This window comes from Anguilla anguilla, chromosome 10 (assembly GCF_013347855.1).
Source record: "Anguilla anguilla isolate fAngAng1 chromosome 10, fAngAng1.pri, whole genome shotgun sequence".
Classification (NCBI taxonomy): Eukaryota; Metazoa; Chordata; class Actinopteri; order Anguilliformes; family Anguillidae; genus Anguilla; species Anguilla anguilla.
The window spans coordinates 32,481,001-32,495,574 of record NC_049210.1 but is presented as its reverse complement, the minus strand read 5'-3'; the positions used below and the strand labels follow the sequence as shown (position 1 = coordinate 32,495,574).

At 42.2% G+C, this 14,574-nt stretch overlaps 1 protein-coding gene across 5 annotated transcripts in view; it reads left to right on the top strand.

Annotated features, from left to right (window-relative positions):
- Positions 1-14,574, top strand: part of LOC118206716 (protein unc-13 homolog B-like) — a 163,222-nt gene that overhangs the window by 120,199 nt on the left and 28,449 nt on the right. For all 5 annotated transcript variants that reach the window (XM_035379733.1, XM_035379732.1, XM_035379731.1 and 2 more), the window contains 9 exons: positions 708-877; positions 4,571-4,686; positions 6,952-7,115; positions 8,032-8,182; positions 10,045-10,113; positions 10,395-10,484; positions 10,921-11,061; positions 12,003-12,136; positions 12,792-12,877. In XM_035379733.1, coding sequence (XP_035235624.1) covers positions 708-877; positions 4,571-4,686; positions 6,952-7,115; positions 8,032-8,182; positions 10,045-10,113; positions 10,395-10,484; positions 10,921-11,061; positions 12,003-12,136; positions 12,792-12,877 — 1,121 coding nt within the window. The remainder of the gene's footprint in view (positions 1-707; positions 878-4,570; positions 4,687-6,951; positions 7,116-8,031; positions 8,183-10,044; positions 10,114-10,394; positions 10,485-10,920; positions 11,062-12,002; positions 12,137-12,791; positions 12,878-14,574) is intronic.

The window sequence follows — 14,574 nt, the reverse complement described above, 5'->3', positions numbered from 1 at the left end:
CTCCCAGGGAGCATCTCCAAATGTCAGGAGAGAATAAAAAAGGGGGTAAATTGTATGGAGGAACACTGAGGTCTGGCAGTGCTGTCCTTTCCTCAAATGCTTGAGGATGCGTGGGCTATTCTTGGTGAAAAGCTGCTATTTTTGAGAATTAACTTATTTAACAGGAACATTATATGGAATTTTTCAATTCTGTGGCACACATTTTAAATATTTCATAACGCCAACATTTTCGTAAGCTCAATAAAATGTAACGAAACAAATAACTGTGACTGAACACCGAAAGCAATGTTAATAAATGAACATGTATAGTTTAGAAATATTGGTTACGTGAGTATTTTGGTATCATCTAATATGTATAATATGCTGGGGTGCAATATGAAAAACAAAAGATGGCAAATTTACAGTGGTAGAAAAGCTATATCAATATTTCCCCCTTTATTACAAGCAGTAATTGCTCTCAGAGTAAGAGCATTGACATGACTGTAAATCTCTGCTCTCAGACTCTGCCATGGCTCTAGACTTTGTACCACCCTAGATGAGATTAGTAACTGGGGGGTGGTAGGAGAGCAATTTAGGAAAAGGGGGGAGTCGGTGATTGTGGACCGGGGGGGGGGGTGGGGGGACAAAGTCCTATGCCTTGAACCATCCCTGCTCAGACTGCGCGCGCAGGTATAGTGAATCCATGGTCCCTCGCTCTCTTTCCGTAGCGAGTGCCACAATTCTTCGGACCGCATCAAGCTGCGCGTGTGGGACGAGGACGACGACATCAAGTCCCGGGTGAAGCAGCGGCTGAAGCGGGAGTCCGACGACTTCCTGGGCCAGAGCATCATTGAGGTCCGCACGCTCAGCGGGGAGATGGACGTCTGGTACAACCTCGGTCAGTACCTGTGTGTGTGTGTGTGTGTGTGTGTGTGTGTGTGTGTGAGTGTGTGTGTGTGACTCCACAGTGTGTCTGGAAGAGCTTTTGACCTTTCGCTTTTGCTTGGTCACAAGATGCAATGCTTCTTTTTCTACTCTACTCTAATAAAAGTCTGCGCATTTTCACAAGTTCTGCACATCTGCAAAGACGTGCCCTCAAGTTCAGCTGGTGAGAAAGGAAAGGTTTTATGAGGGAAGAGTGAACGAAGTCTTTTTACGTGACAGATCCTTCGCTGTTTGATAACCTTACCCGACCTTGGCTCAAAGCGACAGTGCCTTTATTCAGACTCAAACAGAGTAAAACACCACCAGAGATACACTTTGTGCTTAAGTAGAGCTGCTTGAAATTACAACCCTTTTAAATGAGATTTAACCTTGATTGTGGAAGTGTAATTTAGAATGTTAATTTAAATATCACTCACAGGCTAACCTTCTTTAGCCCTTTAAAGCCATTCTGGTGCCCTAGGATTTAGGGCAGGGGAGTCTAATCCAAAAAGGGATTGTGCGGATGCAGGTTTTTGTTTTAGTCCAGCACGAAGACACCTGATTCTACTTATCAAGATCGTGATTGAAGGCCATGATTGTTAATCAGTTGAATCAGTCAATTGTCGGTCCTTTTCAGATAAGATTGGACTCCCCTGATTTAGAGACTTGCTGGGGTGGGTGTCACTGTTTACAGCACTAAATGGTGAAAGCTTTGATTTATTTGTCTTAAACCTTTTCTCTTCCTCTATCCTTCTTTCACTCTCTCTGTCCTCTCTCTGACATCTTCTCCTACCTCTCTCCACCTCTTCCTTTCCCCCCCTCTCTTCCTTTCTGTCTCCCTTCCATATTTTTATGTTCTCTTCCCCCATTCTCTCTGTATCTTTGATATTTCACCTCTTCTCTTTACATACTCCCTCTCGCTCTCTCTCTCTCAAATTCAAATACAAATTGCTTTATTGGCAGGAAATACATACGTACATATTGCCAATGCATCATAAATCAATTCAAGATACATATTTACAGTGGAATACTAATAACAGTGAACATTCTATAAATAAAAAAAAAAACAATAACAATATTAATGTTCAGTCGGCACATTTAAAGAAAAAAATAATTAAAAAATAAATAAAAAATAATAATAATAAAATAAATAAAATAAAATAAATAAATAAATAAATAGATAATTATAATTATGTAGGATGGTCACTCAGTGTCCCTCAGGTTATGGCAAGCTGAGACATGTTGAGCCGCAATTGAGGTGGTTGGTCTTTGTCCTTAAAGAACTGCACATTTTTCATTCTTTGATAAAGAATGGAATTATAATTTCTGAAAATTTGTGGTAATATATTTTTCTTATATTTGTATATTTTGTACAGTTTAGGAGGAAGTGCATCTCTGTCTCAACCTCTCCTGTCTTACAGTGACCACATTCGTTTTTCTTTTGGTAAACATGAATTTTTGTGTCTGCCTTTTTCAATTTCAAGGGTGTGGTCACTGAGTCTATATTTGGTCAGGATCCGTCTCTGCTTTGTATCTCTGACAGAGAAGGGATACTCTGCTGGAGTATAGTCTTTTTTCAGGGTTCGATAGCAATTTAGTCGACTTTGTGTTTTGGTTTCTTTATCCCAATGTTCCAAATACAAATTTCTTGTTTGTTGCATAATTTCGGTTATTCTGATTCGCGGCTGGTAAGCAGTACTGGTCTGAGCGTGATGCAGGTTAGTTTGGGTTACAGAATTAGTAAACTTCAGTACCAGCTGACTGAGGGGACTCTATTCTGGGTTCAGCTCTTGGGATTTTAGCGCTTTAGATTGTAACGCGTCACTGGGACTTGATTTGAGATGTATCCAGAATTTTAGAGCTCTTTTTTGTATATTTATTACCAATGGGAATCGGCCTTATTCTGCCCTACATGCGTTGTTAGGTGTTTTCCTTTGTATTTCTGCAGAATATAGTATGTAGGGTTTCAATTGGATTCTTGTCCCATGCAGTGTAGTCTTGCTGACTGAGTGGACCCCAGACCTCACTTCCATAAAGCGCAATAGGCTGAATTACACTGTCAAATAATTTGGACCAGATTCTAATTGGGATATTTAGTTTGAAAAGTTGTTTCTTTATTGCATACATTGCTCTTCAAGCTTTTTCTTTTAATGCATTTACTGCCATGCAGAAACTTCCTGATGCAGTGATAGTCAGACCAAGGTAGGTATAATTCATAGAGTGTGCTCTAGGGCGGTGTTACCTAGAGTTAATTTGTATCTGTTTTCCTGACATCTGGGCTTCTTTTAAAAAATTATGATTTTTGTCTTTTTAAAATTTACTGCCTGGGCCCAGTTCTGGCAGTATTGCTGAAGAAGATCTAGATGTTGCTGTAACCCCTTTTCTATGGGTGACAGCAGGACCAGATCATCTGCATTTGATCTCTTTGTCATACAGTGTGAGATCAGGAGCTGCAGTCTGTTCCAACAACACCGCTAACTCATTAATGTATATATATTGAACAATGCTGGACTGAGGTTACAGCCCTGTCTCACACCACGTCCTTGCATGAAGAAAGTCTTGTCTTGTCTCTCTCTCTCTCTCTCTCTCTCTCTATGGAGCTGCTAATAGATTTATAAATGTCGCTGCCTGTGTTCTCCACAGTCTGCCCTCAGCGTTTAGCTTGGGCCGTTTGTACATCTTTCATCTTTGCCCAATCCCTTTCTCTCTCACTTGCTTTCAATCTCTCCCCTCTTCTTTCTGTCATTCGCTACACATTCCATACATTTCATGCATCTTTAATGCATATTATACATATCACCTATCCTTGTTACTGACAGGCAGGTGAAATGTATGACTGGTCTTTTGAAAGTGTATCCTACAAGGGATGAATCCTTGCGGAATTTCACTAATCCAGGCACTCCGGGTTTCATACATTTCCAAAGCCTGCGTTTGATCTCCCTTGACATTTGAATATGATTGGACTGGTGGGCTCGTTTGAATTTTGCTCGTTTGGAACTTAATCGCCGACCAGGAATTTTAATGTGGTCTTGTCTAAAGAGATCTGTCAAACCTGACCTAGCTTCACGTCTGTCTTTTAGTGGGCTGGTGAACGCTTGCGGTTGTGCAAATTCTGCTGTAAAAAGCAGCAAGCCCCTTTTGCTTAGCAGTGAAGATAAATAATCTGTCCTAACAACTAAACTCATTAAGCCAGAGATACTCTTTTTATTTGGCAAAATGGCTTCTATTCCTTTTCTGCTCCCTCTACTAACGAGGACTGTAAAAAGGACTGTAAAATGTGCATTTATTTACATTAGAGAATAATTTCTTTAGTTTTGGTTTACCTACCTCGAGAAATGGAGAGATAGGGGCACCCTCACCTTCTCATCCACCCTCCCTGTCTCTCCTTTCCTCTCTTTCTCATTCCCCTCCCCCCTTTATTATGATATGATTCTTCGCTGACAGGAACAGATTATTGTAATAATGTGGTTGTCGGGGTAATGGCCGGGGAGGAATGGATGTCTCGGCTGCTAAAAATGATTCTGTCAGATGGGTTTCTGGAGTCCAGGGGAGGGAGAATTGTATTATTAAAAACACTGTTTCAGGAGCAAGATGTAGTATTTATTTTTAGCTGGTAATGAGGAGGCGCGTGGTGTAATGTGGCCTCTTGCCCCTCCTCCCCCCACAGAGAAAAGGACGGACAAGTCGGCCGTCTCTGGCGCTATAAGGCTGCAGATCAGTGTGGAGATCAAGGGGGAGGAGAAGGTGGCACCCTATCACGTCCAGTACACCTGTCTGCACGAGGTGAGCTGCCCCGCCCTCGCATGACCCACCCCAAACCTGCATATGCTCACTGCCACTGTCACCTCCATTACACTTGTAACAGTCACCTCCATTACACCTGTCACCTCCATTAAACCTATAACAGTCACCTCCATTACCTGTCACAGTCACCTCTCTTACACCTGTCACCTCCATTACATCTGTAACAGTCACCTCCATTACCTGTCACAGTCACCTCCATTACCTGTCACAGTCACCTCTCTTACACCTGTCACCTCCATTAAACCTATAACAGTCACCTCCATTACCTGTCACAGTCACCTCCATTAAACTTATAACAGTCACCTCCATTACCTGTCACAGTCACATCCATTACACCTGTCATTGTCACCTCCATTACACCGGTCACAGTCACCTCCATTACACCTGTCACAGTCACCTCTATTACCTGTCACAGTCACCTCTCTTACACCTGTCACCTCCATTATACCTGTCACAGTCACCTCTATTACACCTGTCACCTTCATTAAACCTATAACAGTCACCCCCATTACCTGTCACAGTCACCTCTGTTACACGTGTCACTGTCACCTCCATTATACCTGTCACAGTCACCTCCATTAAACCTATAACAGTCACCTCCATTACCTGTCACAGTCACCTCCATTACACCTGTCACAGTCACATCCATTACACTTGTCACTGTCACCTCCATTACCTGTCACAGTCACCTCCATTACACCTGTCACAGTCACCTCCATTACACCTGTCACAGTCACCTACATTACACCTGTCACTGTCACCTCGATTACACCTGTCACTGTCACCTCCATTACACCTGTCACAGTCACCTCCATTACACCTGTCACAGTCGCATCTGTAACACATGTCAGAGTCATCTCTGTAACAACTGTCACAGTCAACTCTGTTACATCTGTCTGTACCACATCGCAGTACAGGTGCCTGCACAGGGAGAGCTGCCTCTCACTACCTGGCTATTCCATCTGTACACCTGTTTCTTCCAATACACTTACCTGCACTTTCACAAGATTGCATGCTCTTAAAATAGTGAACTGTTCTTCATAAGGTTGCATGCTTTTAAACGGTGAACTGCCCTTCACAAGGTTACATGCTCTTAAATCAAGAATGCTCTGTGACATTAAATTCCTCCTGCTGCTGCTCTCTCTGGCGTAACAGTTTTTTACTCTGTCTCCATTACCCTCGCAGCCTTACTTAACAGCTGACATTGGCTCACTTGAATAGCAGTTGCTAAGTTACCTGTTGTGACATCAGCTGAGTATTTTAAACCACAGTCTTGCATATTGTGCCACGAGAAGTACTGTGCCCTTCATTGTTATCATAGAATAGATTTTTGCCTTGCCATGGTAGGATCTTAGTATTGTAATTAATTACATTTTATAATGAACACTGTATGTGCATGTACACACGCACACTGTACATGTGTTTAAGTATGCTTACTATATCAAGAAGTAAAAATGAAATAGTAATTAGAAAATAATAGTAAATAAGTAAAAATAACATTTATGTATTGATAAGAATTACCGGTTGTAGGTTGCTGGGTGGCTCATGCTGTTAATGCGCTGTTTTGATGCGTAGATCAGCCCCACGGTCTGGTACTGAAGTGGACTCACTGGTCAATTGCGCATTTGCAAGTGCATCTGTTCAGATTTACATGAAGTTTGCCTTTGTGTCCCGATAATAAATGGTAGTTGATATTGCATGTTTCGAACGAGAACACATTCTTGACTGTGCTCTCCTGAATCGATAGGATGAATGATGAAAAAAGTGGGAAAAAAGTATCAGTTAGTACAAACACACAGTCCTTATTAGAGTTCTATTCCCTCATTGCTCCACACTCCCACCGCATGGTAACAGCAAGCTGATGACTCTCTGGGGCTCTCTCTCTGCTCTGCCCCACAAGAGGTGACGACTCTCTCACACATGTTTACACTAACTTCCGGAGAGCATGCAAAGCGGTGCCTGAGGCAGCGATCTCAGTACTGCAGGACTGCTTTGACTTCATTGACTGCAATATGTTCAGAGACTCATACACTCTGAACTACACTACAGACGCCAATGAGTACACATGTGTTGTCACTGCTTACATTTAGAAGTGCAAGGACAGAGTTGTGCCCACAATAACAATAAGGACTAACCCTAAACAGAAACCATGCAGAGTTGTTCCTCAGTAAGCATTTAATTGTACTGTGTACCCTGTGTATTTCTATGCATATGACAAATGACTTTGTATATGACTTGTCCCAGAACATCTTCCACCACTTCACGGACGTGGAGGGTCAGGGTGTGGTCAGGATCCCGGACGCCCGTGGGGACGACGCCTGGAAGGTGTACTTTGACGAGGTGGCGCAGGAGATTGTGGATGAGTTTGCAATGCGTTATGGGATAGAGTCCATCTACCAGGCCATGACGTGAGTTTGGAACCTCAAATTCCGCATGCATCAGTATTTTTACCACTTCTAGCAGTCCATTCATTCAGTTATCATCCTCACAATTAAATGTCATTTTCATCTTCTACACAATCACTGATTAGAAAGTTCTATGCTCTCCAAAATGATCTTGCCAAACTGAAGAAACTGAAGAAAAACATTTATTTGAAAGTACTTTACAGACCTTTGTCTGTCCCTTTCACTATTTATTCAATCTAATCTCCATGTTTTTCCTGTCTAAATATCTTCCTATATGTTTATCATATGTAATTCCTATGTGTAACAATTGACAATCCTATTATATGTAGGCCTGGTACATACACTATGTAGGTTTCTTATTAACCAAACAATATAATGATAAATGATCTAATGTATACCATACGGAATACAGTCCGAACGCCTGTTTTTGGTAATAGTTAAGTGAACAGAATGTAACCTTATTTGCAGATGACAGTCTGCAGAGGGTTTTCTCATTGACTGCGATTGCCAGTCAGAGCTCTGATTGTCCTTTTCCTTGGAGAGGCGAAGTTCAAGCGGTCCGTTAACGGGAACGCCGACACGTCAGACCGCACAGTCGCCAAAATGAGAACCCACAACAAACACCCCGTGGCGGGGAATCCTCAAAATTGACCCCCTTTTCGATCTTATTTTTTTGGGCTCCTAGAGCTGCTACAGGATGATGGGGAAATGCAACTTCCATTATCTTATGTGTGGATGTCTGCGTGTAGGGATGCTTTCCAGCTTTCCAAGGCTGCGGTCGGAATGCTTTAGACTGAATGCTCTTTTCTCCTCTCCCAAGTGTTGCCATAGTTGATCTGTGGGGTTAGAATTAAAATAATATTTTAATAAAAAAAGGTTTGTATGACTAGAGAGGGATGTTTCTGTCTTGTTTCCACAGACACTTTGCGTGCCTCTCCTCCAAGTACATGCTGTCTGGAATCCCTGCCGTCATGAGCACTCTGCTGGCCAACATCAATGCCTTCTACGCCCACACCACCGCCTCCACCAACGTGTCCGCCAGCGACCGATTCGCCGCCTCCAACTTCGGGGTACGTCCTTTTATAGCGGCCCACACAGTGGGCCGTCAGTCTGGGCTGAACCACATGGCCCGGGGTTCACAACCCCTGTTCCCATCCTAACTGCAAAACTATGTGCGAAAAACCAGGTGATCCATTTTCCACCGTATATGCACAATACCAGCTAACGGTGTTTATTTAAAACAATAAACAAAACACACACACACACACACACACACAAAGTCAAAGGAATTCAAGGTTTGGTGAATGCAGGCAGGGTCCCACCTTGCCCCTTGCAGAATGCATTCAAGTCCCCCTCGCACACCTGTTTTTAAGCCTGGTAATAATTATTACTTTACTTTCACCAGAAAAATTAATTAGTTTCAGGAAAACCTTGATGGTGAAGATGAAAGCTGCATCTTCACACTGGCTTTTAATAGCGGCTAACCATAAGTGATATTTTGTGGCTGTCTTCATCCACGTAATAAATTTTAATTAATTTTAATGCCCTACTAACCTCAAGACAAGAGCAATTCCTCAGTAAATGATCAGTAATCTGTAGCTGGATTTGCCCATCATAATAAATTTCCCTCTGGGTTTGTGTGTGAATACAGATAATTTCTTTGGATACCTTCATTATTTTGTTTACATTTCATGGCTTCACAGTTCATCCTTATCAAACGTGTTTGCGCGGCATGTGTGGGAATTTGCGTGGGTATTCAGCTACGAATTCCCATGGTGCAGTGCACCTGGTAACAACAGACAGCCGACTGCACATCCTCGTTACCAAGAAACAATGATAAAAAGACAACTGTGAAGAAACAGTGTTGCAGGGAACGCGATAGAAATGTTAGCAGAGGCTAGAGGAGGGCTGGTGCCTATCCTACTATGAATCTGGTATGGTTTTACTCTCTCTGGTAATGAAATGAGAAAGTGAAATGTCTCATAGAAGCATTAAATCTTTTTTATTTACTTCTATTTTAATTACTCCCTTTAATTTATAAAGGGAAATATTTGAAAAATGTTATTGAATATCCCTGAAATTACAAACTAATCATGTGAATAACCAAAATATACAGTCATGTGAAAGATGTACTCTTCGTGCTGAATATTGATGAAAATTGATTTAAAAAAAAAAAAAAATTGTCAGTTATCCCAAAGGTGCTAACCGGTGTTGTAACGGTTAACGTTCCAAATGGTGTCTGGTGGAGCGCCTTCTCTGCTGTGGGTCATCATTAGCGGCGGCTCGGTGCGGCGCGTCTCCGCGGTGACGGCTGGATCTGGGCCTAATAGGCCAGGGGGACGGCGGGAAGCCTCGAGCACCGCGGAGATGAATGTCCTCCTGCTGCATGTGCCAGCCGCCGCACCGCGGACCTAATGGGGGCTAGCGTCGCTCAGCGCTTGCGTCTCGCTAGCGCGGTCTCCAGGCTTCGGAGCTAGCTGCTATTTTGTCTTGTGGACAGACCGCTTTGGCTCTTAGCTTCCCGTGGTCTGGCCTGTCCTCATTTCCTGTTGAAGTGTGATATTTGTTTGTAATTGTTTAGGGCAGCCACCGTTGCATTCGGGGGAGGGCAGGGGCTGGTGCGGGGGCGTGGGCGGGGAAGGAGTGGGGGGCGGGGGCAGTGGGAGGCTGTTCTTCGACTAAGGTCATTAGTTTAGCCCCGGGTCTCCTCCAAACGGATGTCCTCCCCTACTGACCTTTGCCTTGCAAAACTTATGGATTCCAGTTTCCGATAAAGAACTCTGAGATTGATCTGCAAAGCTGGAGTCCGATTATGCATCGGGGGAGGGGAAGTTTATGTGTACAGGCTACAAATGAAGAATTTTATTTTGTGTATATTTCTCTCTTCTTTCCTCCCTCTCTCTGACTGTCGGACTCCTATTTTCTCTAACAGAGAGAGAGGTTTGTTAAGCTCCTGGATCAACTGCACAACTCTCTACGTATAGACCTCTCCACTTATCGCGTAAGTCACAATGCAGGACAAGCTCAATGAACTGTGCCATCTTGTCTTCTGGCCAGTGTAATACAACATCTTAGTACACATTCATAGTATGTAATGTTGTAATGAAACACACTGTTTCATGCCACTAAACAAGTATGTTTGTGTTTATATTTAAAGCCTGAGTTTATGCATGGGTGGTGGTGTTTAGCTTCTGGTAACCAGGTTTTGTTCATTGATGCTTTGATGAGTTGCTCTAAATCTTTAGCTTTTGTCTCATTGTCTCATATTTTTTCATATGATAGAACAACTTCCCTGCCAGCAGTAAGCCACGTCTGCAGGACCTGAAGTCCACAGTGGATCTGCTCACCAGCATCACCTTCTTTAGAATGAAGGTAAGACAATGCAGTGTAGTACACGACCGATTATGTGATTAAATTTAACTTGGATGAAAGGACATTCAGGTACCTTCAACCGTGTGTGTGTATGTATCTGTGCTCTCGTGTGTGTTTGTGTATCTGTGCTTGCGTGTGTGCATGAATGCGTGTGTGTGTGTGTATGTGTATCTGTGCTTGCGTGTGTGCATGAATGTGTGTGTGTGTGTGTATGTATCTGTGCTCGCTGGTATGTGTGCGTGAATGCGTGTGTGTGTGTGAATGTGTGCATGTGTGTGTGTGTATCTGTGCTTGTGTGTGTGTATGTGTGTGTGTGGGTGTGTGCTTGCGTGTGTGTATGAATGCGTGTGTGTGTGTGTGAATGTGTGTGTGTGTGTGTGAATGTGTGCATGTGTGTGTGTGTATCTGTGCTCATGCGTGTGTGTGTGTGTCACAGGTCCTGGAACTGCAGAGTCCCCCCAGGGCGGGCCAGGTGGTGAAAGACTGTGTGAAGGCGTGTCTCAACTCCACCTACGAGTACATCTTCAACAACTGTCAGGAGCTGTACAGCCGGGAGTACCAGCCCCAGGCAGACCCCGTGAGTCTGCTTTATTTTTATATCCCTCCCACCTGCATCTCAACTCACTGTATTTACAATAATTCTGCTTTGTTTTGTTATTATTGCTGCAAATAACATGCCCATTAAAAGTAACTACACTCATACATCAAACCATTATCAAAATGTAATATCTTGCAGCATATTTAAATAATATATTATAAAGAAATTGCAACACTTCACTTTGAATTTGGCAGATGCAAATATTGCTATTTTTAATACGTTGCTGTGAAATATGTTTAATATTGAGATCAGCCTTCTCCACAGTCTGTATCTTCAATCATTTCTTGTATTGCTGTATGTGTATACAGTTACAACCTCTATTCTCCTGATTTCCAACATCTTTGTATGCTGTCTGTATGCTGTTTTATAATACACATATGCACGCCAGTCATATATCCCTATAACCCAGATTTTCCCTGTTTCCCTGTGCACCATATTTGTTTATATTTGTACTGTTTATATCTCATCTCCTTGAACAATAGCACATTCATATTTTAATAACACATTCATGGTTTAATACCATGCACCTACTTAGTCTGCTTTTAAGAACTTAAATCGCTAGGCATTGGCAGACTCTGCTTTGCTATGTAAATATATTCAAATATGTGACTAAATGAAAAATCTCTCAACACAGGTGTTCAGAAACCTGCAGGATGTTGAAATGTCTGCAGATGGAATCTTTTAAAATAAAATTTTGGAGAGCTGCCTATTTTTTCTCCTTTTAAGCCTTGTGCCCTGTGACACGGAGGGATCAAAAATATGCAGTATATTCTGATTATAAATTCAGGATTTCACGCTATCGAGTTTCACCCAATTCTAAATATTTATGACAGCTGACTGGCTCGCATCTTATTACCACTCTGGAGTAATTATTTGCTTACTTTGTTTTCTTTTCCTTTTCTCTGGTTTCTGTCATTCAGAACAAGCAGGAGGAGGAGGCTCCTGAGGAGCAGGGTCCCAGCATTAAGAACCTGGACTTCTGGCCCAAACTCATCACCCTCATTGTGTCCATCATCGAAGAAGACAAGAACTCCTACACTCCCGTCCTCAACCAGTCAGTATAGCTGCTGGCTCCGGTCATAGCGAGAGCTGCTGTGTTAGACTGAGGCCTGACTCATTCTGTGTAATAGAGAGAGGAAGAGTATGGAATACCCATGGGTATTCCTTCTGTCGTGGCCAGGAACTGTAGTTTCTTTTCAGCTGAAAATTCTGAGAGCTAGATGCCGCAGTAGTAGCAGTAGATCTACTCTCGATAAGTTAAATAAACTAAGTTATTTACACTTAAAATGTGAAATGGTTAACTTGGATATGGGCGTAGTTTAACAAAAAATAAATAAATTAAAAATGTATTTAAAATGGTTTGACAAATTGTTTGAGACTTGAAATATTTATTCTCACATAATTGATGACAGCAAGCCTTAATAATTGGATCAATAAAAAGGCATAATGGCATAATACAGCTCCAAATATTAAAAATTAATAATAAGCATTTTTATTGCTTTATCGCAGCTTGCAGCTTTATTTTATTATTGTTGTTATTTGTAGTTGCTATCCCTGCTGTTTTCATTTTTACTGTTTATGGCATTATTGTAGTTCTCATTGTCATTGTCTGGTTCTACTTATTTTGTAGGCCTGTTGTGTGCCTTCTCTCAGGTTCATGCTCTCTGACCCCTCTCCCTCGTTGTTCTTGGTTTGCCCCATTTTCCCAGGTTCCCCCAGGAGCTGAACGTGGGAAAGGTCAGCGCTGAGGTCATGTGGACCCTGTTCGCCCAGGACATGAAGTACGCCATGGAGGGTAAGGCCTGCTGGACACTCTATGTACTGAGAACGAGTACCCAAAACCTGCTTCTGGCCCGCTGGCCCTGCTGTTGTATAACTGAAATCAATGGGAAAACTTTAATAGAATAGAATAGAATAGAATGACTTAATTTATCTATTCTGTTCTTTTCAGTTATATTCAATCTTGCCCATGATTTAAGTTGTTTCCAGAAGTTACCTGGCCTGATTTAGCGTTTTTTGTTGTACACAACAATTCTGGTTCACCTGTTGTTTAGACTACAACAAAGTATTAGCTGTATACACCAACGCTAGTTTGCTCAGGCATTGGACTCTAATAAAATGTTAGCTGTATAGCGCATAGCCAGTTCACTTGGATTAGGCCATAGTTAAACGGGAGTTAAGTAGCCCCTTTCTCTAAGTTTGACAGTTGGTGTGACACCCAAGGATACTTCATGATTTTTGAAGTAGCATTACAAAGTCGACCCAGTCCGGTCTTTCAGATCACACCTGTCTTGCAGATCATCTTGCCCTCCTTCATCCCTTCATCATTCTCCACCCCTCTGTTCTTGTCTTCTTTTTCCTCTCCCTTGTTCTTTTTAACAGTTCTGGATAACATTGATCATTACCACTGGAACAATGGTAAGGCTGCTGGCCAAAGCCCTGCATTGATAGTCCATAACCCTTTAAATAGCTGCTGATAGGGGGTGCATGTAGAGATAATTAGTTTCATGAGCTACAGGAGCCATATTAGTGCTTGAACCAGTTTCCCTGGGAACTCTGTGTCACCTGTAAAATCGTTTCCCCGGCTGTCTTTATTATTCATGTAGCAGTCAAATTAAGTTCTGATTTGTTTCCTTTTTATTAGTCATATTATTTGGTACTCTGTGAAAGTGCATACTAGAAATATCCCCTTATAAATATAAATGAATTAATGTGCTCTTTTCCCTCAGATCTTGAGAAAGCAATTGCAGAAGAGAATGACAATTATTTTAATTAGATCTTTAGACTTTGGTATGTGTATATCAGAGTGAAATATATATTTTAATAAACTGAAAAAATAAAGAGGAGAAAATTGGACTCAAATTATGCATTATTATTTGACAGCTGTGTAGTCTTCACATTTTGTTTCCTACGAGCATTTTATTTTTATGTCTTTTCATTGCTTTGGTTTACATCATTTCTGCCACTTCATTCACTGTCCCTCTTTCTCAACTTCCCTCCCTCTCCGTTCCTCTGTCATTCTCGTTCTATTTTTTCCTTTTTCTTTTTCTTTCTTTCTTTTTTTTTTCTTTTTTACATTTTAGCCCCCACCACGTTCGGCATTCGTGGGCAGGGATTTTATGCCGGTAAGGGAATAACCCACCCATCTCTCACCACCCCCACCCATCTCTCATCACCTGCGCCCATCGCTCACCACCCCCACCCATCTCTCCCCTACCCAGCTTTTCTACACCCTGCCCACGCCTGGGGGTGATATGACTGATCTGCCGCTGTATTTCGGTTTGCCTCGTAGTAGGCAGTACCTTTGTTACAATGTCAGCTCAAACTCTGCCATGACTCAGAGCTCCATATATACTGCAAGCAGCTAATATCTGACATCATCACTGCTTGATTTGGGCTCTGAAATGGGAGTCCTTGATTTGGGCTCTGAAATTGATTGAGACCTTGATGGCTCTGAGATGGACTGAGACCATTATCTGGGCTCTGAGACCC